At 43.9% G+C, this 25,828-nt stretch overlaps 2 protein-coding genes across 4 annotated transcripts in view; one reads left to right on the top strand and one right to left on the bottom strand.

The window, feature by feature from the left end:
• Window positions 1-2,181: 2,181 nt before the first annotated feature.
• Window positions 2,182-12,890, top strand: GZF1 (GDNF inducible zinc finger protein 1). Its single transcript, XM_049651216.1, has 6 exons — window positions 2,182-2,248; window positions 4,626-6,024; window positions 7,426-7,520; window positions 9,107-9,274; window positions 10,028-10,185; window positions 10,739-12,890. Exons 2-6 carry the CDS (start codon window positions 4,649-4,651, stop codon window positions 11,087-11,089), a joined length of 2,148 nt encoding a protein of 715 aa, XP_049507173.1. The 5' UTR covers window positions 2,182-2,248; window positions 4,626-4,648; the 3' UTR covers window positions 11,090-12,890.
• A 1,798-nt stretch (window positions 12,891-14,688) lies between these two features.
• Window positions 14,689-25,828, bottom strand: part of NAPB (NSF attachment protein beta) — a 41,338-nt gene continuing 30,198 nt past the window's right edge. For all 3 annotated transcript variants that reach the window (XM_049651217.1, XM_049651219.1, XM_049651218.1), the window contains 4 exons: window positions 20,157-20,261; window positions 19,110-19,178; window positions 18,689-18,739; window positions 14,689-17,693 (listed from right to left, as the gene is read on the bottom strand). In XM_049651217.1, coding sequence (XP_049507174.1) covers window positions 17,583-17,693; window positions 18,689-18,739; window positions 19,110-19,178; window positions 20,157-20,261 — 336 coding nt within the window. In that variant the 3' untranslated portion in view covers window positions 14,689-17,582. The remainder of the gene's footprint in view (window positions 17,694-18,688; window positions 18,740-19,109; window positions 19,179-20,156; window positions 20,262-25,828) is intronic.

Genomic DNA, 25,828 nt, shown 5'->3' on the forward strand with positions numbered 1-25,828 from the left:
CTTTTATTTAAATATAAAAAGAACTCTTACAACTCAATAATAAAATGACTAATAACTAAAAAAATAGACAAAGGATTAGAATACAAATTTCTCCAAAGGAGATACAGAAATGGCCAGTAAGCACTGAAGATTTAAGTGAGGAAGCAATCACCTTTTCGTAATGCAAAACAAAATCATAAATTAAAAAATCATTCTGGACTGGGGCACTGGGTGGCTCAGCTGGTTAAGCGTCTGACTTCGGCTCAGGTCATGATCTCATGGTTCATGGGTTCGAGCCCCGCATCGGACTCTGTGCTGACTGTGCAGAGCTTACAGCCTGCTTTGGATTCTGTGTCTCCCTCTCTCTCTCTCTCAAAAAAAATAAACATTAATAAAAAAAATTTTTTTAAATCATTCTGGACCTTCTGGGGTCCAAGTGAAAACTGTGGTCATTCCAGTTTCCTGGAAGCATGGAGTGCAAATATAGTGTGCTTAAGCAAAGCCACCTCTCACTAATTCTTCAAATACTGAGTACCTGCTCTACTATGTGTGGTAAGCTGGCTCCTGTTAAAATTAAAAAGAAAATCTTCTCCCAACCCAGAAATCTTCTCCATAAAGGTAGTACACACTTTTATTATCAAATAAGCATTAAACAAGAATGTGATGTGCATCACAGGCAATTGACAGACAGAAACCTCACCCCTTCATGTTAGCTGTTACATACATATTTTCTGGTGTGATCTGTTTCATATATATTCTCAACATAAACAGTAATAACTAGTCCCCCAGTAAAAGGACTAGACAGCACTACTGATCACATGTAGTTCACCCTCTCTACCTGGTGACTGGGATGACCATCTAGGTTGGCTATTTAGTTTATCCAGAGGAAAAAACACGCTACTCATGATAGGAGTTAGTTGTGCAACTTGGAGCAAGGCGCTCACTAAAGTTAGTGTCCTAGGAAACTGGGAGACTGGGTGCTCTCTCTCTGGATGTTTACACTGCAAACAGCTGGCTCCAGGGCCCTGGAGCAAGACTCTTCTAGGTTCTAGGTCTTAAAGCTGACCCAAGGCCTAGGTAGTCTTCAAAAGGACTTAGGTACATTTCAAAGAATACTTACAATGATCCCTTTTCTAAACTAAATGTTGAAAGAAAAAGGAGAGATAAATATTTTCAAAAGGAAGAATTAAGCATCTTATTTTTTAAATGTCTGCTTTACAGTCCCACACATCACCAACACATCCTGTAGGTAAGACGACGCCCAGTGCATGGTTGGCCACAGAAAGCGGGAACAGGACCTCAAAAATCTTTAGCGGTGACTCGAAGAGGGAAGCCAGGGTCTGGATTGAGAATTTTAAGTTTAGTTTTAAAGACAAGTCTTCCAAAGCAGGATTTTGATTAAGACTGCACAAGAATGCGTGGCAGCAGCAAGGTTTTGGGCTTAAGTGTTCGAAGACGGAGCATGAATTCTTTCCACCCAAGGGCGGCAGGGTCTTGGGAAGCTCTGTAATGACCACGTGCGAGGCTGCAGACTTCAGGGATACTACACTGCACGCTGTAGTAAGGTGTGTGGTGTGCTCTCGGCTCTCGTGAGCTAGGGGGAACCCTGGGCAGGGGCCGTGAGGAAAGAATGCCTGCCGATCACCCCGCCCCCTCGCCAACCCCGTCCAGTCGCACGTGGAAGTCCTTTGTCCGCCGCCCACCAGTCCCAGGACGCGCGCGGGACGCCTGTCCCTTCCCGGTGCCGGGCAGGCGTTGCAGACAGTCCCCTACTCCGCATGGCTGACCCCACCCGGGACTGTGCGCAGCACAAGGGTAGTTGGCGCCGCGGGCTAGCGACCCGAGACGAACCTGAACGTGACCACGCCCCCGCCCCCACGCTCACGTGACCTTCTGGGGCTGGCCCAGCCCCGCCCCCGCCGCGCCGTGAACACCCTCTGAGACGCCTTCGCGGTCTTATACGCAGGCGCAGATTTTGGCTCGCGGCGGGTGACGCAATCCCGCGCGGACTGAGAGACTCAGGCCCTAAGCGTACGACGAATCACGTAACTTTCCCTGAACGGCCTCCGCAGTCGGACGTGCGCGCGCAGCCCCTCCCCCAGCCGCGGGAGGGGGCGGGGATGTCTGGGGTGGGGCGGGGCCTGCGGCGACCAATCGGCAGCGTCCGCGCTGGTGCCGCGCCCCGCCCAGCCGGCCGTCGGTCCCCCGGGGCCTGGTCCGGCCGACGCGCGGTGGCTGCAGCGGCGGCGGCGGCGGCGCCGGCTGGGAGGTGAGTGTGCGGCCCGCAGGCCCTGCGGGCTCCTCGCCCCAGCTGCTGCCTCCCGACTTGTCCGCATGCGGGGAGCGGGCCGGCCGCGCGTGCCCTCCGGGAGGAGCCGCGGGCCTCGGGAGCGCAGGAGCCAGGGACTGCCGGGAGTCGGAGGTCCAGGCCCGGTCACGCGGGCGCCGTGGACGCCCGCGGCCCAGCAACCACCGAGTCCATTTGCAGCGGGGGCGTGTGTCCCTCCCTCGGAAGTGTGCTGGTCTGAGGGGCGGAGGAGGCGGGGGCGTCCTCCGTTGGAGCGCGACGCCCACCCGGACGCGGCTGGGCGGGAGCGCCGCACCCTCCCCAGTGCGGAGGGGCCTCGGAGAGCCGCCGGCTGGAGCGCGATGCTCGAGACGGAGGTGCGACCGGGTGCCATCCAATTACAGTGGGAGATGCAGCTGTCACCCAGGCCGGAGGATTCCTGTCGCCATGATCACTGCCTTTCCTTCCTGTGCTCAGACAGGATGGGAAATCTTGCTCAGAAATCATTTTGTTGATAGACTCAGAAATTACTATCAGGCCGCCTCTATGTTCACACGTCTGCCCGAGGTGCCGTTTGGCAGAGGTTTGGGAAAGTGGAGGGCTGCTGGTGAGTATGGGCATCATGCTGAGCAAGCCCTCTGCAGCCATTTCTCCCAGGCTGGGGCTGGAATGCATGACAGTCCTTGGCCTATTGTTCCCCCCCCCCCTTCCCCCCAACACCATAACTCTTTACCTAGGCTTATCGGTGTTTTCAGGTGAGTGCTCAGGCTTCCTGGATGTTCTTGTTACAGTTGAACTCTCAGAGGGCAGTCTTTTTTCATGTTTGTGGGGGGCTGGTGTTTGTAGGGAGCAAATTGTAGTGCCAGGTACTGGAAACAGTATCACTGGTGGGAATAGAGAAGTGGAAAGAGGTCAGGCTGGTTTTCCAGGGAAAATGAAGACAAGTTCTGCTCTAGACATGCTGAGTCTGAGATGACATCTAAGATCTGGCTGAAGGAGGACAGGTACTTTGGATGGGTGCTGGAGATTTAGGAACTAAAACATACTGGGAAGAGGAAGGGAGATTCAGGAGCATAAGCTTTCTATGAGAAGAAAGCACATAGTCAGAGAGTGTGAGGCGAGAGTAGTGCCAGTCAAGCAGAAGTGACCCATGATGGTGTGGGGTGCCATGGAAACCAAGGAGAGAAGACCTCTGGGTGGGGGTGAAATCTGCAGCATCCACAGCTGTGGAAAAACCTAGGGAGGAAAAGCAGCTCTTTGCATTTGGCATGGCTGAAGTGAGGGGCCTGCTGAGCAGTTTCAGTGCAAGTCAGTTCCACCAGGCCAAGCCTCAAACCTCAGTCTCAAGGTTTACCTTGTTCCTCTTCTGTGAAATGGGGATAACAGTAACACCCAGGCCTAGGAAGCCAGTAGCAAGTAGCTTACAAGTCTCAGGTGCGCTTGTAAGCACTTGACATGCTTGTACTCACTGAAGCCTCGCATGGCCTGGCAATCTTGTACAAAAGAGCAGACTGTATGTAGTTTAGAGAAATTAAGTTACTTGGTCACTAGCACAGCTCCTGAAAGTATTCTCATAAAGTGATAGGAATTCAAATTATGAGGTGTTTAGGGGTGCTGGAAATGGCCATGGATTATGGACTGCTTTTCCATGAAGTTTTCCTCATGGAAAGTAGTTATTTAGTTGGTTGTTTTCAAAGGCAGACATGATTCTCTAAGATTTGTTCTCAGTGGCAGCCATGTGCTTTGTTTTAATTATTTGGTTTCCTAGTCAAAGAGCTAGACATTGTTGTAGTAAATTCTATTACAGTTTTGAGGTCTGGGTCTATAAGGAAGGTAGAAAATGTTCTAGGTATGCAAGTTCCTGCCAGAATATATTTCATTAGGCCTCACTTTCGTCATTTATGGTTATCCCTGGGAGAGATCTTAGTATTATTTCTTTCATTAAATATTATGAGGGTACATCAAAACTTCACTTTAGAAAACCGCTAAGAAGTGGTATGATTTGGGGTCACCTGGGTGGCTGAGTCGGTTAAGCGTCCAACTCTTGATTTCGGCTCAGGTCATGATCTCATGGTTCGTGAGTTTGAGCCCTGCGTTGGGCTCTGCGCTGACAGTGTGGAGCCTGCTTGGAATTCTCTCTCTCTCCCTTTCTCTCTTTCCCTAGCCTGCTCATGCTCTCTCTCTCAAAAATAAATAAGCTTTTAAAAAAACGTGGTGTGATTTATATCTTTATGTGAGGAAAGTTGGGTTTTGGTTGTTAATCAGCTCCTATCCTCTAGAGAACTGAAATAATTCTAATTTTTAATCCTTTTGCTTTAGTGGTTGCTCATGCATGAATAATTCTTGCTTCTGTTTTCAGAGCTGTTTTTGGAAAGAAGAAACATGGAAAGTGGTGCAGTTCTGCTGGAATCCAAATCCTCACCATTCAACCTTCTGCATGAAATGCATCAGCTGCGCCTTCTTGGTCACCTGTGTGATGTGACTGTCAGCGTGGAGTACCAGGGTGTCCGTGAAGAGTTCATGGCTCATAAGGCTGTGCTGGCAGCCACCAGCAAGTTCTTTAAAGAAATGTTTCTTAACGAGAAGACTGTGGATGGTACGAGGACTAATGTCTACCTAAATGAAGTGCAAGTTGTTGACTTTGCTTCATTTCTTGAGTTTGTCTACACTGCGAAGGTACAGGTAGAGGAAGATCGGGTGCAGCGAATGCTGGAAATGGCCGAGAAACTGAAATGTCTGGACTTATCGGAAACTTGTTTTCAGTTGAAGAAGCAGATGTTAGAGTCGGTACTTCTGGAGTTGCAGAACTTCTCCGAGTCACAGGAGGCAGAAGGGAGTAGTGGCTCCCAAGCCACCATTGCCCCTGACCCCAGGGCAAGTCCCACCATGGACAGTCCTCTTGCTAACGGCCTCGGGGATTCCTCAGATCCCCCAGCAGAGACAATCAGCAATGGTGTGTTGCCAGATATGCCCCCCAGGAAGTCCAAGGAGAAACCAGACAAGAAAAAAGATGCAGTCAAGCCTCCCTACCCAAAAATCAGAAGGGCCAGTGGAAGGCTGGCTGGAAGAAAGGTGTTTGTGGAAATCCCTAAAAAGAAATACACAAGAAGGCTCCGGGAGCAGCAGAGAAGTGCCGAGGACAACATGGGGGACTACTGCAGCCCCCAGGACCCTAGCCCGGATGCCATGGGTGCAGAAATGGAGCCCGTCACAAAACATGAAGAATGTGGCACGGCAGTGGAAGCAGTGCAGGTGCTGCCAAAAGTGGGTGGCCGGGAGGACGCAGGCCGTCGGGAGGAGGACGAGGACGAGGATGAGGAGGGTGAGAAGAGGAAGAGCAACTTCAAATGCACTATCTGCGAGAAAGCCTTTCTTTATGAGAAGAGCTTCCTGAAGCACATCCGGCACCATCACGGAGTGGCCACCGAGGTGGTTCACCGCTGCGATACGTGCGGCCAGACCTTTGCCAACCGCTGCAACCTCAAGAGCCACCAGCGCCACGTGCACAGCAGCGAGCGCCACTTCCCATGTGAGCTATGTGGCAAGAAGTTCAAGAGGAAGAAGGACGTCAAGCGGCACGTGGTGCAGGTGCACGAGGGTGGCGGCGAGCGACACCAGTGCCAGCAGTGCGGCAAGGGCCTGAGCTCTAAGACGGCACTGCGGCTGCATGAGCGGACGCACACGGGCCACAAGCCGTATGGCTGCACCGAGTGTGAGGCCAAGTTCTCTCAGCCCTCGGCGCTGAAGACCCACATGAGGTAGGGCCATGGCCACCAGCTGAAGCCGCTGCAAGGGTGCTTTTTACCTGGGATGCAGCCTCTTGATGTTCTGGAGACAGGTGTCGAGAGATCGAGGTAGTTCCAGGGTTTGACCAGTGTGGCCACATCCAGAACATTCTGTATCTTAATCTGTGCCCTCTAGAAGTTGGGGGGCTGCTTTCGGACCTCTGTGAATTCTCTTCCTGAGTACAGGTGTCTTTTCATTCAGCCTTCTTACAGGTCCCAGGCTGATGGCTGTCCCCCTCGCCCTGTGCCCAGTGCCAGCACAGAAGCCTGGATACCGAGCCCTGGCCCACCCAGGCAGAGGCCACTGGGAACACCAGGTCTACCAGTCTGGTTCTGCAGCCATGCAGGCCAGGCTATCCTGATCTCAGAGTAGCCTCTGGAACTTACAGTGCCACCATGCTTGAAGGGCAGTTGAGCTCATCACCTTCATTGCTCTTTTCCTGACTGTTTATTTAGAACTTGGGCCTGTGACCAGCTGGGTCCCATGGTCCCACTAACGACCTCAGTGAGAGGCCATTTAGGGCTTTAAGACATTCCTCTGGTCTTAGGTGTTTGTTCTCTGGGCTTGGAAAGTGTGCTGTTGGTTAGCCCAACCTCCAGAATCAGGACAGTGTTTTCTGTTCATAATTTCTAAAGTGTAGGTGAGGTACACCAGTTTTTAAGTAGGTGTCCTTCCAGGCTTCACTGTTTATGCTTGAAATCCAGACAAGCAGTTTCTCCTGTAGTACAGACCTGCCGTCAGGCCGGGGCCAGTCTTTGGGGCGGTCACATGGCATTCATTGTCTTTTTACTCTATGTGAGAAGTTTAAAAACTTGGCTTAGGAAGTGCTTAGAGAGTTGTGGTCGATGGCTACTACATACTAGTTGGGAAACTAAAATGCTGAGGTGTCCTCCTCGGAAACCAGGCTTCTTCAGCATTTTGAGAACCGTTCTTTCTGGCCCAGTCATTTTTGTATATGTGCTGCCGAAGCGAGCACTGGCCCGGTCATTTTTGATCATGTGGTGCTTTGTCAGCCATGGTCCCCAAGGTGTCTGTGGTTGATCACTCTCACGAGGAAGCTTTATACAAATGTGGCCCAGCACCATTCAGTAGTTAAGAAAGCGTGCAGAGGTGCGTGTCTGCCAGCCATGCAGTGTAAACCAGAGGGCGGTGAGGGGCTGTTCCACGCCCCTCCCCCCGGGGAAGTGTGGCAGCCTGCTGGCCCCTGCTGGAAATGAATCTGGGGACAGAGGTCACGGGCCTGTGTCTTTCCACTTAGGCCATTCTCATTCGGTCTCTTGGAATAACCACCTTTTCAGGCTACAGTGGAAATTGTATTGCAAAGTCGGCTTTGAGATACATCCTAAGTTATCATCTGAATGTTGTACTTTCAGAATTCATACAGGGGAAAAACCTTTTGTCTGTGATGAATGTGGTGCAAGATTCACTCAGAACCACATGCTGATTTATCATAAAAGGTGTCACACAGGTAAATACTCAATGCTGTTGTGATTGAATGTCTTTGTAGCTGTAGAAGAAACTGCCATTTAATTTAGAAGTTGGCATCTCCCAAAGTGGTGCAGGCTAAGGCCATGATATAGCTTTTCCATCTCATAAGTGAGCAAAAACGAGTAAATAAAATATGCCTCTGCCCCTGGTGCTGGCGTGCTTGAGGTAGCAGCCTGTGCACACTGGGAAGTGGAAGGTGGCAAGGGAGTCTTACATATGATGAGGTATGAAACAGTTCCTAGTGTTTTAGCCCAAAATTCCATTTCTAGGAATCTGTCCTGAAGAAATTGTTCAAAATATGGGAAAAAACTATATGCTGTCACCCACCTACTTGCTCTTTGTAATAACAGAGCATTGGAAACAACCTGATTGTCCATCCACAAGGAAGTGGTCCAGTAAACTGGTAAATCCATCTCCTGCCGGCTCCTGATGGGGCGGCTCTCAGGGCTCTGAACGTTATGAAAAACGCCTGTGCCCAGATGTGGACTGGAAAACGCACAATTATGCATACAGCTAATCCCAGCTACATTGAAAACCTGCACATAAGAGACTAGATGAAAACAAATTTCTATGATGTATTAGGTAGTGGGATTATCTCATTTCTATCTTCTAAATTTTTGTGATGTGATTTTATTATGTGATGCAGAAAATGTAAGTTGGCTTTATTCAAATTCAGCACAGTAATGCTGAGGTTCAGAACCTTGCTGTATACAATACAGAATCTAACTATTGTATGCTGCTGTTACCATACTAACCCAGTTCTTTCTTACTTGCTTGCATTTTAAAATGTTTATCTCTAAACACTGCCATATGAGCCTCAAGTTCAAATGCAGGTGAAGCAGAGCCAAGGCATTTAATGATGTGAATTACTGAGACTGTGAAATGAGAATCAGTGCCTCATGGAAGATTGGGGGTGGAGGTGAGGTTAGGCTATACTGAATCATTAAATAAGCACTGGTCATTTGATGAAAATAGTAATGTATTTGGGTTCTGTTAAAGGCAGTATTTTTATTTTGTTGTTTGTGAAATCAGGGGCACATCTAGTAATCAGATGCGTTTGATTTGTGGGATTAAAAGACTCAAATTATACAACATGAAGTGGGAACATTTTTCTCCTGTTATGTACTCTAGTCCAGGTTGATGGGAGTTGCTGCCTGAGAGCAGCTGTGCATATGTAGCCATGTAAACTTCCTATCCTCCCAAGGGGGACTTTTGCCCTGATAAAGTGCCAGAGGAGTGCTGCTTTGCAAAATCCAACAGTTCCCCCAAACAAGTTGTAAAATTTGTTTGGAATGACTGAATTTCCAAAATGTGGGCTGACTGAATGATCTAATTCTAGGCTAGTGGAATCCTTCTTGGGATTTCCAAGTGTATTTTACGTGAACTTTCAGCAGATAGCAGACATCTTACACAAATAGGTGTTTTATGACAGTTTTAACTAGAAGATGTAACGTGCTGCCCAGCACAGTGCTTTCGAGTTCATAGGTGATCTAGAGTGTGGGCCAACTCTTAGAGTGTTCTGGTGCCTGTATCATTTCTAACTTTCTGTTTTATTTTTTCATGTAGGTGAAAGACCTTTTATGTGTGAAACATGTGGCAAGAGTTTTGCTTCTAAGGAGTATTTAAAACATCACAACAGAATCCATACTGGATCCAAACCCTTTAAATGTGAAGTTTGTTTCAGGACTTTTGCCCAACGGAATTCGCTCTACCAGCATATTAAAGTCCATACAGGTATGGCTGGAATGTAGCCAGGGAAGGGAGTTCAGTGTGGCAAGAATAATATCCCAAAGGTTTTAGATTCACTAGAAAATCATTTGGAGTTGAGCATTATTTTGTGTGTTGTGATAGCATTTTTAAATTTCTGAGTTTCTAGTTTCTGCCTCTGACAAACTGAAAAGGTATGAATGTTTGAATGTGTATGTGGATATGTGGACATTTGAACTTGGGGTAATGATCTACATGTTAGTGTATACACACACGCACAAATTCAGTTTCAGTGGGACTTGGAATTTTATATTCCGTTACTGTGGAAAACAGGTGAATTTCTGTAGATGTAATACCAGCTTTTGGCTTTGGCTCTCTTTGGGTGTAGGCCATAAACTCCTGTTATTCGAGGGATAGATTTGTACTTGTCAGTCGACTCTCCGGTCGTTCCCAGTGCAGCCTTCCTCCTGATGCTTTCTTTTTTTCTTTTTCTTTTTTTTAAAAGTTTATTTATTTTGAGATAGGGCGAGCAGGGGAGGGGCAGAGAGAGAAAGAATCCCATGCAGGCTCCATGCTGCCAGCGCAGACCCCAATGCAGGGGTTGATCCCAGGAACTGTGAGATCATGACCTGAGCCAATATCAGCTGGACACTTAACTGACTGAACCACCCAGGCGCCCCTCTGCTGGTACCTTCTAGTGGGCATGATTCCAGAGTGTATCAGAATTCAGTACAGTAGGCTGGAGAGATGAACCAGTGGTTTTCTTCTCTTCTGTCTCAGGGGAACGTCCTTACTGCTGTGACCAGTGTGGCAAGCAGTTTACCCAGCTCAACGCTCTCCAGCGTCACCATCGCATCCACACAGGGGAGAAGCCGTTCATGTGTAACGCGTGCGGGCGGACGTTTACTGACAAGTCCACTCTGCGGCGGCACACCTCGGTAAGCAGTACTGTAGCTTCGGAATGACAAATCTCTGGGCCCCACATACCCTTAACTCTAGACAGTCAGAAATGCTGGTCATCATTCCATAAGGTGGTTATAGAAGACAACAGGTCTCTCCTTTTCAGGTTTTCTCTTCAGGGTGTACATTCCCAGTGTGAATGAAGAACTGAGTTTCAGGACTCTAAAGGCACAATCTATGATAAGTACTTCCTAACAGTAACAGTGGTGGTAGAAAATGTTTGGCCATTAGTGAAAGGGTATTTTGTTGTGGTAGAAGCAAAATTAAGTTGAAAAGAGAACACTGTTTTAAAAGATGTACTTGTTCTTGGGGCACCTGGGTGGCTCAGTCAGTTAAGTGTCTGACTTCCACTCAAGTCATGATCTCACGGTTCGTGGTTTGAACCCCGCATCGGGTTCTAGGCTGAATGCCTGGAAGCTGCTTCAGATTCTGTGCCTCTCTCTCTCAAAAATAAATAAACATTAAAAAAAATGTAAAAGATGTACTTGTTCAGAGACACGTTGTGATTTTTGTTTTGTGTTTGATTCGTAGATACATGATAAGAATACTCCATGGAAGTCTTTCCTTGTTATTGTAGATGGCTCACCCAAGAATGATGATACACACAAGACTGAACAGCCGGACGAAGAATACACACCATCCAAACTTTCAGATAAATTGCTGTCTTTTGCAGAAAATGGCCATTTTCACAACCTAGCCACAGTCCAAGCTAGTGTACCTGCCGTGCACGAGAACAGTTCTGCAGACACGGCTTGCAAGTCAGATGATTCTGTGGTGTCTCAGGACGCTCTGCTGGCCACCACCATCAGTGAGCTTAGTGAGCTGACTCCACAGACAGACCCGATGCCCACACAGCTTCACTCTCTGACCAACATGGAATGAAAGCTTGGAGTCACCTGCCAAACACATCCTACGCTGCGTCTCTGTGTGAGTGATCACTGTACACAAGTTAGCATCGGGGGCCAAGACCAAGAACTGTGTGGGCAAAATGGGCAAGAATAGCTTCACATTTTCCTGAATCTCTGCTAACTTGCACGTCTTTATCAAAGCATTTTTAGAGCTTTCCCTTAAAAATCCCAGTCTGCATGACCTCAGCTACACTTGATCAAGAAACAAGGCAGTTAACATGACCTCACTTAATCCTGGTGCAGGTTGTATGCATAACCGTTCTATTGCTTGTCTTGATGTGTATGAAGTTTGGACAACTACATAACTATAGATCCAGAGCCCTGGCCCAGCTCATAAAGTTAGTGTTGGTGGTCTCCCTCGTCTCTCAGCCTGCCTTACACTTCAGTGTGGGTTTATTACTCTGATACCTTTAGGCTATTAAGCTGAAATAAAACTGGGACCATGTTTTCAACTCTTTCCTATTGAACTGAAGCAAGTCTGATTTGCTCTGGGGACCCTTGAATGGGACTGAAGAAATGGACAGTTGCATCCATTCCCTTCCACCTCTTGTTTTGTAGGCACTGAAGAAGAAATGACAAATTGAACGCTTGCAGAATGGCTTAGTATACTCTCTACTCACAGCACATATGCAGCTAGGAAATTGGTCCTGGAATAACTGCTAAAATGAAATGTGGCTGGTGGGTTTCATTCCTAAAATCTGATTAGGTAAAAGCTGTCCTACCAAAGATTCTAGCAGCAAATGGTATAGTTGTTTTGCAGAGGTGTAAAAGATTAAGCAAGAGGATTTAGAACACTTGAAACATCATGTAGTCCTTTTATTCACAAGTAGCAATGAGGTGGTCTGGCACATCTTAGAACACAGAGTGTTAGTATTTTTTGCTAGGTATTCTTGACTGACTCCGTGATGTTCAGAAACCCAGAATTTCTCATTCATGTATCAAGCGCGTGCCACAGGAAAGTAATTCCCAGAGTTTCCTTGGGAGCACGTGAGCATGTAGCAGAAGGGATCAAAGGTTTGGAACTCATCTTTGATTATGCCTTAAGAGTGGATTGTGAAGAACCAGTAACTTTGTCTTATGTGCTTCTGAGGCTGACTCGTGCTGGCCTTTTGCTCAAAATGAATTTGCAATGAAGATAACTCTGCTGTATTTGCTAAGCCTGATCCTTGGTTCCAGTGGCTTGGGTATGTTGCCACACGCTAAGTGCTTTGAGTCACATGTAACCCTAAACATGCTAATTTAAAAAGAGAATCCTGAAGAATTCTTTTATTAGTTGCTATTTTTCCTACATTTTAATTTATTAAACTTGCTGTGAAAACATACACACTTTCTAAGAGAAAGGCAGTTTATCCTGAGTTCCAGAATGAAGTCACACCTGTACTATGCCAGAGACTAATGCAGGAAGACATTCTCCCTAAATGCTTACTTTGTTCTAACTTGTGACATGTTAAACACGAAAGCCACTCTGAGATGTTTTAGGTGCTGATAAAATGTTTCACACTTGCTCTTGAAAATCACAGTACTGAATTTTCAATGATAACGTGGTTGTGTTTATAGAATAAAAGTGATGTCACACAACCAATTTTGTTCTCGGTAAGAGAATGAGCCTGTCCAGCTGATGTACTGTTTCATGGGATAAAGTCATCTTAATGAGAAGGAATTTAAATAATAGATTATTTTGTTACCTACTGGAAGAAATTTTGTCTTGAATTTGTTTCTTTAGAAATTCTACAAAAAGTCATTTACTGTGTTAATAAATGTTTGCTTTGTAAAAAGTTTTGCAAATCTGAAGTTTATTTCCGCTGTTAGAATTTAGGCTCTGTAGAAATAAGATACTTAATTGAAACAAATATTTTCTTCATTTCATGGGTAATGAAATTCAGAATCAGGGCCTGTAGTCCTAGGATTCGTCTCTGTAACTATCTGCACTGCATATGCACTCTCCACGTGAACACCTGGCTGTGAGGGACGCTGGCCTTGGCATGCAGGGGTGGTAGCTCGAGCAGCCAGGACTCTGGCGTCTGCACAGAGGCCTCTTCAGTGTGATGTTACAGTTCCCATCACAGATGTGTCTCCAACTAGACCTGTTTGTCTTCCCAGGATGGTAAGGCTGCCTGGGAGAGCAGAAAAATGAAAAAACCTTGTAGAAGATCCAGCACAGCGGGATTTGTGGGGTGTTGCAATTTCTTAACCCAAGTACAGTCTTGCTGGGAAAAAGCAAGGCTACCCTCTGAGTATGTCAGTCCCAAATGCGTGATTAGGAAAGTGTCTTGGGTGCTGGTGCTGCTTGTCCCAGAGCATCATGAAAGGTGACCAAGGGGATGATTTATTGCCTTCCCAACATTTGTGGGAAATACTCTCAGTGCAAACTCCCAAGCACTCTGTTGCCTTTGCTTTTACCAAAATTTGCTGTACAGAATTTGAAAAAGAAAGCCATGTGGTGGTGGTGGTGGGTGGGGAAGACCTTTACACTAAAGTTGACTTTAACAGAAATGTGGTTTTGCTATAGGTGATAATCCAACAGATTTGAGTGTAAATTATAATTTAGTTCTAACCTATTAAAATCTTAAACCTTGCCACACCACGGACATTTTCTGAGACCAAATGAGTGCTTGTTCCCAAACTTGATGGTGTTCATGTTACTTGGAAGTTAACAGTATTATTTTGATGGGGAATACAGGGCCTGGGCACTCACACAAAGGGCCATTTGTACACCTATACCAAGGTGGGCGTACAGAACTGGGCAGGCTACAAGCGGCTCCAAGGGCCACCTGGCAGATCATCCTAGCAGAACCCCAGAAACCACCCACATACCTCTGCCTGTCTACACAGGGACCCTTACCACAGCAGCTCCCGTTAGGAAAGGGTCCTGGGGAGAGACACCTGAATGAGAACTAAACTAGAATGATCAACAACTAAGAATGCCTAGGCTGGACAGCCTATTCCGCCATTCATTTTTAAAAATTTGCTTTGAATTCTCTTTAAATTGTTGTGAATATTCTTATGGACCTGACCACTCTTCTCGGAGGGGAGGAGCCGGTCTGCAAGAGGCCTCGTCCCCAAGGGCATCCTCTTACTCCCCAGAACTTGAGGCCCGAGTGGCCCATGGGCTTGCTCCTCCCCAGGGGCACGTGTTGTCCCTGTATAGACATTTGCAGAGTGACATGAACACCCACACTGCACAGAGGTGAGGGGCTTCAGAGTTCCTCACCTCCCCCCACAACAGTCTTCTAGGAACCTGCTCTCCCTGCACTTGGCAAGTGACTGTGGCCTAAAGGGATGCCGGCAGGAGTCCTTCCCCTGGCAGCCAGAGGGATGGTACCATGCAAATCCAGGGACTGCGTCTACAGGCTGAAACCAGGGCTGCCGCCAAAGCCTCTGCTGGCAGAGATGCCCCAGGGCAGCAGACCTCCACCAAGTGAGGGAGGTTGGGCAGAGCCCAACTCGTGTTTGGATGGAAATTCAAAGAGCTTAGAGAATATTAATGCCCATTACCTTAACCTTAATGGGAACAACTTCAAGGAAATGAAGTTTGATTTGTTTAAATTTATCTAGAAAAGACCCATCAAAGTATTCATAATTTCCACTTTATTTTCTGTACAGGGTGATGTAAAACATACACACTCTTTCTGCTAAGGTAGAGTGATGGTCACACGGTTAGTTTTCATAATATAATCCTCCACCCGAGAGGTCAAGGGAGGAGACCCCGCGATGGCCGGCTCAGCACGTGGCGGCGGGAGCCTGCTCTGGTCCACAGCTCACACTGCGGGCAGGCGGGTCGCGGGTGGCATGCCGTGCTGCCGGGTCCTCCGACGGAAGCCACAAAGGTTTGCATTTGGACATTTTAAATGCACAGTATCAGAGGATACAATAAATGCACACACTTTGGTTACAGGGATGTCATCACGCACGGTCACAACTGTGCAAAAATACTGTTTTCAAATCATTAAATAAAAAAAGGAGGAACTCACATAAGCTATATAAAAATGTTGCCACAAAAAGCAAAGCTTTCCTGTAAGAAATTGTGACTGACTCAGACTATGAACTAACCCCCAATCTGCTAAAATACAAGAGCTGGAACATAAATACTCATTATATTTTGTTCATAAAGAATATTCTGTAACCCCTGAAAACTAACTCGGGCCTCAGTCATGGTACTACCCAACGTTGATGGGACATTTCAAAAGAAGGAAGTTTGGGTAATGTTAACAGGACTGTTCTCATTTTCCTTTTATTTTCTGGCAGTTCTGTTCTAGCCATTACAATTATTTTAACTCTTTTCATGTAAATATTAAACACAGAAAATTATTAACTCAGCCACTGATCCCTGTTTACTTGTTTACTTCAATACAAACAAGCAACTCTCCAACTGTTTTCACAAACCACCACTTCCTCAGACAGGGCTTGTAGGGGCCACGAGCGCAGGGAAAGGAATTGCCTTAAGAGAAATCATCTTGTTCTTACTTCAAGTGGTCAGGCCAGAAAGTCCTTTTAACAAGTGAAACAAACCTTCACACTAGTGATTAAACAAGCACCTGGCAGGTAGGATTTAAATGCTCTCCAGGTGGGAAAGACTCACAGCCTGAGGACACAGGCTAGGAAAGCACTCACCACGCCTCACTTTCACACAAGTGCATTCAGCTGGCTGTGGAACAGACTGAGCATAGGAAACCACCCTGTGCAAATCATTTCTTCATAAGAGATTCCAATAGGAAGTGAAGAAAGTAGCAAATGGGCCATGTTCTCAATTGTACCATAAGTGATAGCCCTCTTTCTTGTAAGAATCCCAGACCTTTGGAGGAAGGAAGGAACACTCATCAGATTTCAGGGCCAAAGGCAAGAGTGTACCATGGCTTCTGACCTTCCTCTCTAGCCATCACTGACCTTCCTCCCCACCAGGCTACCTTGCACAGGTGACCCCACAACTGCAGCCAGGAAATCCTCAGCCACCTGAAGGACAGCCTCCACCACCAGGACTCAGCTGGCCCTTTCCAACTTCCTTTCTTGCTATGTTCTCCTTCATCCCAGCCCAACCTGCTTACCACCCCCATGCCTTCCTTCTCTCTCAGCCCCTGGACTGGCCACACCCTCTACTTCTGCCCAGCCAAAGCCTACCAATCCCAGCTGAGGGACATCTAAAAATGAAAACACCCTTCAAATTCCAGTTACTATCTGACCTAACATGGGGAATTTCATTATCTGTATTTAATGACAGCAGCATAATTTAGAAAGACCCCTAAACTAGTCTAGGAACAAATGCATATCAAACCTAAGTCATTTAAGCATAAGAATACACACAGAGAAGATTCAGGAAATAAGAGCATGTCTAAAGCCACAGAATGTAAGCTTATAAGTCAATAGAGCACATATTATGTAAACCAAAATGATACAACTAAATTAAAATATACAAGCTCAAACAATTCCATCAGCCAAGAGGCAAATCGATCCTCCTCAGAAGCTGGTTGGCCTTCTTCCCTAACTGGACACACAGTAAACCCCTGTACCTGTACTTACCCCACCTAACCCAACACATTCAACAAATGGGTAAAATAATGACTGTTCTCTCAAGCTCTGACCTAGATAAACCCCAGCTCTGATGAGGAATCACATGGCGGGGGCACAGCAGGCACCGTCTCAACATGGGCAAGTATCTGAACATGAAAATAAAAGGGACGTGCCAATTGAATCACATTTATGTGAATATAAAGAAAGGATTCCACCCCAACAAAAAGTGGAAACAAATTCCAGGAAAAGGAAAAATTGTTTCTTATAGATCTTACATGTGTGAGTGAGTACAAATTGGTCAAACTCACCCTGACATCCACCCATACATGTAAGCAAGCCCTGCCAGGAAGCTCCCTTTTCTCACAACGTAAGTCAGCGCTGCTGACAGACCCTGGATGTTCTGAATTTCCGCATGCACATCAGCAAATACAACAATATAAAAAGCAAACACACTGGTCACTAGCACCATCATAAGAATCACAACAACAAATAAACAATTTCTAATAAGTGAAGTCATAAAACTCATTCCTAACAGCCATCCTGAACTAAACATGTACATTTAGAGAATACATCCAGGTACGAATTTATAGAAAACAGGCAAAGCATCTACTACCATGATTAGGTTTGGTACTCCAGTCCAAGAAAATGACATAAAAATACATGGCAAAGTTAAACATGGGCTCTGCAAATATCAAAATGATAGGAATAAGATTGTGAAGTGGTTCTCAAAAAACCATGGGAGCTCCAGTGAGCATGGAATAGCCTATCACACCTACAATATGCACAGGGCCTTCCCAGCTGTCTGCTTCACAAAGACACAAACACAGGGAGCTTACACACATACACACACGGTTTGGCTCATATGCAAAGAATTAAGCCATTAAATGGGCATCCCATAAAGATCATGTGGCCCTAACATGAAACTAAAGAGGAGACAGCTGCATGCCACAAAGACATAATGTTCACTTTAGGTCCCCGTCTCCTTCTCCATCCCCTTGGATGGACTTTTTGATACGAAGCAACATGGTCGTAAGCCACTGATCCAAGCGAGATATTGAGTCAAATTCCTTCACCTAGTTTAAAGAAAGAGGAACAGGAATTATTCCATGGAAATACAACCAAACACACAAAAAAATAATGCCCCAGGCTGTTTAAATATTTCCAGTGATAATCCTCCAACTTTTTTTCATTTAAACCTTTCATTCCAGTTTATAACTTTCATCTTTAAAAATAATATGTTTTTTCATTATCCTGGGACTGTTTTGGTGGAGCTAGCGACAAATTCCTGTGCTTTTTATACTGCTCTGTATGCTAACATGCTAAACTCCTAACCACCTTTATAATTGGAAGAGCATACTTCATGTGACAAAGGAAATGAGACTGTGTATAAGAAGAAAATGTGGAAAATTACTGGTGTTGCATGCATGAACGTGCTTGCAGACACAGAACATGTGAAAGCAGAATCCCTTTAACTCATTTCAACGCATTACCAAAGAGTGATATCTTAACAGGATGTGATGGTTTGGTAGCAAAAGTTAAATGGGAAAATATTCCTTTCTACTATCACTTCAAAGCCATGATGAATAAATTAATGGAGGATACTGAGAAATCTGCTGGATTCTAAACACAAGATGGCAAAAGATGGGAAAATAGAAAACTAATGAGCACAAAAAAAAGTCTTCCATTTTTTTTATTCCAAGAATATAGCAATCTCTCACTGCTTTGCTTTTATATTTTAAGCTATATTTAACTGATTTTACTTTAGTTATTTATAGATCAGGTATTTTCAAAGGAAAACATTAAAATAGCAAAGTGTAACAGTTTATGATACTCTCTCTTAAATTTGTCTCCCAGCTAAACTCAGCATGGCTAATAGAACTGTCTAATTGTAAAGGTTTGTGGGATATATAAAACATGACCTTTGGAAAATATAACTTGGGTATATTGGATAAATGTTCAAACAAATGTTCCCCAATCCCCATTCCAAAACATTTATACAGGAAAAGGAAAAGAAGTTTCTGTAATTTAAACTTCAAAGAATGTACTGCATCCCAAACACATAACTTACTGCTTCAGTGTAAGCTTCACTGTTCTGTTCTTCATGAGCTTCTAGAAGTTTCTGGTAGCGTAAGTATGGAAAGGTTAGTTTGATAGGCTAAACAGTCCCACCCATGGATAGATACTTCAAATATAGAAATAGCCTTAGTATCACATTAACTGATGTTGCCGAACACCTTACAGAATTGAGGAAATACTCAAATGTAAGCCAAGAGCTACCCTAAGGCAGGGACCCAGTTTTTGGGCTAACATTTCCGAGCTGCCTGGGTTAGAACACAATATTTCCATCCTTGACTCTGGTGGCATTTGAGACCCACTCTGCAAAGGCAGGAGAATGCCAGCGCTCCTCACAGAATTAGAACTTCACTTCAGATCCAATCCCACCTGACAGCAAAGACTGTTTTTCTTCTTCAAATTGTGATGTTACTTACTTTCAATAACTTACATTCTCTTGAATCAGTAAAGGCTGGAAACATTTCCTCATACTTCTCAAGAGCAAGCTAAAAGAGAAAAAACACTTGTTAATGTGTGACTTGCTGAATCAGGAAATAAAGCACTTTCTGTCTGAACATCCTAGTCCTTCAGTAAGATCTACCTGAAGCCTACTTAAATGTATAACAAGTATGCTGTTACACTATCAGCACAGGAAACCTATTCAATCTGAATTACCAACTTCAATTATGAATACATTTCTAAACTAATTTTTCTGTATTAGGTTGCTGTAGAGATGACAATGTGGACCAAATCTAATTCTTTTTATTAGTTTATTTTTGAGAGGCAGAGAGAGAGAGACAGAGTGTGAGTGGGGGAGGGGATAGATAGAGAGGGAGACACAGAATCCGAAGCAGGCTCCAGGCTCTGAGCTGTCAGCACAGAGCCCGACACGGGGCCCGAACTCACAAACCGTGAGATCATGACCTGAGCTGAAGCCGGGCACTCAACTGACTGAGCCACCCAGGCGCCCCACCAAATCTAATTCTTAAAAACAAACAGACAAGGTGTCCATTTCCATCCACTACACTGTCCAGATTGCAAATAAATCCCAGTGAGACCTTGGCTGGAGGCTGGAAGGAAGGACGCCTCCCCTTCAGTGGCTTCACTTCCGCCCTCCCACCTCCAGAAGGACACAGCAAGGATGCCCAAATCTCTGCCTCCTGTCTCCCCAATCCCCATTCCAAATTGATTTTGGAGTTTGAAAGAAAGGATGTTATTCTACTTTTACTTTTTCCCCCTTAACCCCCTAATTTCTTTAAAGTAAAACTACTGAAGGGAATGTGACTACCAGTTTGGCAGCTGTAACAAGATTACAACTGGGATGCACAGCACAGTATTAGCATTATTATTATTATATTAATGAGGGCAGCTTGGTCTTGTTACAACCACTATCACCCAGTGAAGCACACCACGAATGACAGGGGGCCTGAGGCTTGTTCTCATGGGTCAAGTGCAGCAGAAACTGGCACTGCGGGCCTCCTTACCTTGGCATTCAGCTCATCTACTATGAAGTGACAGAGGGCCGCTTTAAAGAAGTAGTCCTTTGCACTGTACTTCAACAAAGGATTATCCATAGTGTTTGCCCCAACCTAGGCACAGAAAGCAGAATTAGATTTCAAAGGTTTACCTTCCTATTAGGCAAACTGATCCTCACCTACCCTTTAGAAGACACTTGTTTTATCTTACTTACATCAGTTTAGCTATAGATACATCCTTTTAACCCAGTATCACACACTAGGAAATTCTACTAGACAAGAAATGGAATTTAATACATAAAGTGCTAACCTGTTAAAAATGACCCAGAAGACTATTACTTTCAGGAAGACGGAATAGACATTATTTTTCTCCATCCCTCCTGCTAAGTGCAACTAAAAGCCCCATTTTATATAAAACCAACATAAGGAGACTGAAAGGAGGAGACACGTGGAAAACACAGCACAGGTTCCCTGCATTTTCTTTTTCTTTCATATATCCTGGACTTGGAACAAAAAGTTAGCAACCCATAAATGCCACACTAGATGCAGCAAAAAGAGAGAGACAGAGAGAGAGAGAGAGAGAGAGAGAGAGAGAGAGAATATACAGAAGTTTGCTTTGTCTAGCTGAAAGACCAAGAAAGGGGGAGCCTAGCAAGACAGAAAAGTTTAGGAAGTTACTGCTCTACTCCAAATACCACAGAAAACTGTGGCTCCACCCCCACTCACTTCAGCAAAGACCCCAGACATAGCTAAGATGTCCATCCTTCTGAGACTGCAAGGGAGATCCCCAAAGCCCTGCCCCCTGCCTAGGTGGCTTCACAAAGGCCCAGTAGGGAACCAAGCCTTTATCCCCACCAGCTAGTAGTGGCCCACCCTTCACCCCTGCTTCAAGGCAGTGGAGACCTGGAGACCTCCTGGGGAGCCTGGGCCTCACTTCCACCCAGGAGGAAGGAGGGAGGGGTCATCCCCCATCTCCCAGCAGGTGAGATGTCAGAAGAGGCCTATGGAGGCTTACAACTTCCACCACCACCTGGCAGAGCAACCCCAATATAGTATTGGTGGCCGCCTCCACCCAGCAACAGTAGTGAGGGCCCAGACGTTAATGGAGGCCGAGTGGGGGCTGAGCTTCAAGCTCCAGCTGGCGGCAGTGAAGTGACAGGCCCCTACTGCAGCCAGAGCAGGGTCACAGGACACTAGCTGAGAGGAAAGGTTTAAATAGGTTCCAGTCCAGTTGTCAACAGTAACTCACTCACAACACCAAAAAAGGAGATCTTAACCTGAATGGAAAACAACAACCAAAAGATGACAGCTTTGAGGGGATAGAATTGTTAGAATTACACAACGATTTAAAAGGAGCCCTAATAAAAATGCTTCAAGCAGCAATTACAAAATAATGCTTAAAACTAAAGATAAAACAGAAAGCATCAACAAAGAAAAAGGAATTTCTAGCAGAAAAAAAAATCCATAAGATATAAAAAAAAAAAAAAAAGTAGAAATTTCAGAACTGAAAAACACAATAACCAGTATAAAAAATGGATAGGCTCAACAGCAGAATACATGGAAAAGAAGAATCAGTGAACTAATGACAGAAATTAGTAATTAGAAATTACTCAGTTTCAACAACAGAGAGCAGACAGATTGAAAAAAAACAAAAAACAAAAAACAAAAAAAACAAATGAACAGAGTATCCGGGACTATCAGACTATAAAACAAAGTCTAATACTCAAGTTGTCCAAGTCCTGGGAGAAGAGAACAGAGAGAGGGGCTGAAAAAGTACTTGAAGAAATAATGGCTGAAACTTCCTAAATGTGGCAAGAAACATAAACTTACAGACTCAAGACGGTTAGTGAAACCCAAACAGGATGAAAGCAAAAATACCCGGGCCAAACTGCATAAAATTCTGAAAAACTGAAGCCAAGGACAAAATGTTAAAAGCAGCCAGAAAAAAATGATACCTTATCTACAGGAGAAAAACAACTTGAATGACAGCAGACTTCTCAGAAGTCGTAAGTGGCACATTTTTCAGGTACTAAAGAAATCAATTGTCAACCCAGAGCTGTATACCCTGGGAAAAGATGCTTCAAGAATGAAGGGGAAATGAAAACATTCGCAGACGAAGGAACACTAAGAGAATTTGTCACCAGTAAACCTGACCTAAAGAAAATGGCAAAAGGATATCTGTTCCTTAAATGCAAAGGAAAAAATGAAAGAAGTAATCTTAGAACATCAGAAGAAAGAACATAGTAAGCAAAATATGGGTAATACAATGGGCTTTTCCTGTCTTCTTGGGTTTTTTAAATTATGTTGGACAGTTTAGGTAAAAATTGTATCATTGACTGAGGTAGTTCTCAAAGTATGGAGAGAAAATTATACATTGAATGAAGAGGAGAAAGGGACAGAAAAGAAGGTTTCTATATTTCACTGGAAATAATAAAAATGATGATACCATTAGCTTGTGATAAATTCTGTACATGGTATACCTAGAACAATCACTAAAAACAGCTACTCAAAGACATTTACTTGAAAACACTATAGTCAAGCAACCCACTGTAAGTTATGGCAGGACAAAGAAAACAAAAAAACAAAAAACAGAGCATAAATAGAAAGTAATAAATAAAATGGCAGACTTAAGTCCTGATACATCAAAAATTACATTAAATGTGAATGCTCCAGGTAAACCAATTAAAAGACAGACATTAGTAGAGTAGATTAAAAAGCATGGCATAACTACATGCTGTCCACAAGAAACTCACTCGATCAATTACGGTAATATAGGCAGGCTGAATGAAAAAGATGGGAAAAGCTATCTCATACAGACATTAACCAAAAGCAAGCTGGAGGCTATATTAATATTAGGTAAAGTAGCCTTCAGAGCAAAGAAAATTAACAGAAACAAAGGAAGACATTATAAAATGATAAGAGTATCAACATACCAAAAAAACATGGCAATCCCACGTATGCAGCAAACAGAGCTGCAAAATATGCGAAGCAAAGACTGACAGAAATGAAAGAGAGACAAATCCACAATCACAGTTGGAGACTCCAATACTACACTCTCAACAACGGACAGAAATAGAGTATACAGAAAAACTCAACAACGTCATCAACCAGGAAAATCTAATCAACATTACAGAACATGCCACCAAGCAACAGCAGAACCACAGAACAAATGCCAAGTTAGACCATGTTCTGAGCCATAAAACAACTTTAACAAATTGGTAAGAATTGAAATCACACAGAGTGTGTTCTCCAGCTACAATGGAATCAAACTAGAAATCAACAGAAAGATAAACAGGAAAATCTCCAAACACTTGGTAATTAACCAAAACATTTCTACATAATCCACGGAAATCAATAAATACAATGAAATAAATAAAACAATTTAACAGAATTGTGAGACACAAAGCATTGTTTAGAGGGGAACTGATAGCACTCAACATGTGTACACAACAAAGAGGAAAATCAGTAAGCTCAGCTCCCACCTCAACTCCCTAAAAAAGGAAGAACAAAATAAATCTAAAGACAGTAGGAGGATGAAATAATAGCATTAGAAATCAAAGAAACTGAAAACAGAAAAACAGAGAAAATCACTGAATTCTACCAAATGTTTAAAGAGAGGACATCAATCCCTCACAAATTCTTCCAGAGACGGGAAAATATTTCCCAACTCATTCCATGAGGCCAAAATCAAAGATCTCACAAGAAAATTAAAGAATACAGATTGAAAATGCTCCACAAAATACTAGCAAACTAACTCTGAAAACTTTCAAAAAGGCTTACACATTATGACTATACAGTAAAAAATTAATTTTGTCCAAAGTGAGGTCTTGCTTTTGTCTGTGGCTCCTGGGAAGTCATCTCTAAGCCCTTGCTTGGAATGTCCTACCTGAAGAGTATTTTTGTTTACCTGAGTGTCTCTGACAACGTGGTTCAGCTCAACATATGGAGGGACTGGAGAATAAGATCAGCCATGTCTATGAGCCACAATAAAAATTCTAGATGCCAAGCGCAGGTGAACTTCTTCCCCTGTTGGTAATACTCCATGCATATTTTCACACATTGTTGCTCGGGGAAGTACTCCACTGGGGAAGGACAATAGGAAGTTCCACACTTGCAACTCTCCTGGACCCTGCTCCTAAGCACCTCTTTCTTTCACTGATTTTAATCTGTATCCTTCTGGTATAATAAACCATAACTGTGGCATAATAGCTTTCACTGAGTCCTATGGGTCCTTCTAGAGAATTATCAAACCTGAAGGTGCCCTTGAAGACCCCCAAACTTTGCAATAATCAAGCAGGATTTATCCCAGGAATGTAAGGTTGGTTCAAAACATGAAAATCCACTAATAAAATACACCATACTAATAAAGAACAAAAACCATATGATCATTTCAACAGAAACAGAAAAAAAGCACTTGACAAAACCCAATATGCTTTGAGGATAAAAACACTCAACAAACTAGGAAGAGAAGGGAACTTACTCAAACTAATAGAGGGTATCTGCAGAAGACTTACAGCTAACATATTATTTAATGATGAAAGACGAAAAGCTTTCTGTCTAAAATGGGAATAAGACAAGGATGTGTGCTCTTGCTACTTATTTACCATTGTTCAGGAGGGTCTAGCCAGGGTAACTAACAAGAAAATTAAGTAAAAGGCATCCAGATTTGAAAACAGGTAAAACTATAGCTATCTGCAGATGACATGAATACATGATTTTCTAAAAAGAAATCAAAACAAACAAATAAACAAAAACCCCAAACCCACTAGAGTTAATAAACTAGTTCAGTAAGGTTGCAGTATATAAAACTAGCAAATAAATAAATAAAAATAAAACTAGCAATTAACAATCTGAAAAGGAAACAGAGAAAACAATTCCATTTACAACAGCATCAAAAAGAATAATATACTTAGCAGTATATGTAACTAAAGAAGTGCAAGGCTTGCGCACTTTTTAAAAACTATAAAATATTATTGAACAAAATTAAAGAAGATCTAAACACATGAAAAGGCACCCTGTATTCAGAGTTTGGAAGATTTAATGATGTTAAGATGTCAATACTTTCCAAATTGGTCTATAGATTCAATGCAATCCCCATCAAATTCCAGCTGGCTTTTTAGCACAGATAAGTTGATCCTAAAATTCATATGGAAATGCTAGGGTCCCTGAATAGCTAAAACAATCTTGAAAAAAAGCAAGAAAAAAAGCTGGAGGACTCACAGTTCCTGATTTCAAAACTACATAATCAAAACAGTGTGGTGATACTGGCAGAAAGACAGACATATAAGGCCAATGGGATAGAAGAGATGGTCAAATAGAATATCCGTTAAATAATTTCCAGTGAGGGGCCCAAGACTATATTCAATGGCAAAAGGACAGTATATTCAACAAACACTGCTGGGAAAACTGAATATCCACAAGCAAAAGAATGAAGGTGGACCCTTACCTAACAGTATACACAAAACACTATACACTCACAATGAATCAAAGACCTAAACAGAAGACCTCCAATTATAAAACTCTTACAACAAAACAGGGGAGAAGCTTTCAGGACCCTGGGTTTGGCAATGACTTCTTGAATATGATGTGAAAAACACAGGTAACAACAAAAACACAGAGAAACTGGATTTCATCAAAGTTAAAAACTACATATCAGAGGACACCAACAACAGAGTAAAAAA

This window comes from Panthera uncia (assembly GCF_023721935.1).
Source record: "Panthera uncia isolate 11264 chromosome A3 unlocalized genomic scaffold, Puncia_PCG_1.0 HiC_scaffold_11, whole genome shotgun sequence".
In the NCBI taxonomy this organism is placed as follows: Eukaryota; Metazoa; Chordata; class Mammalia; order Carnivora; family Felidae; genus Panthera; species Panthera uncia.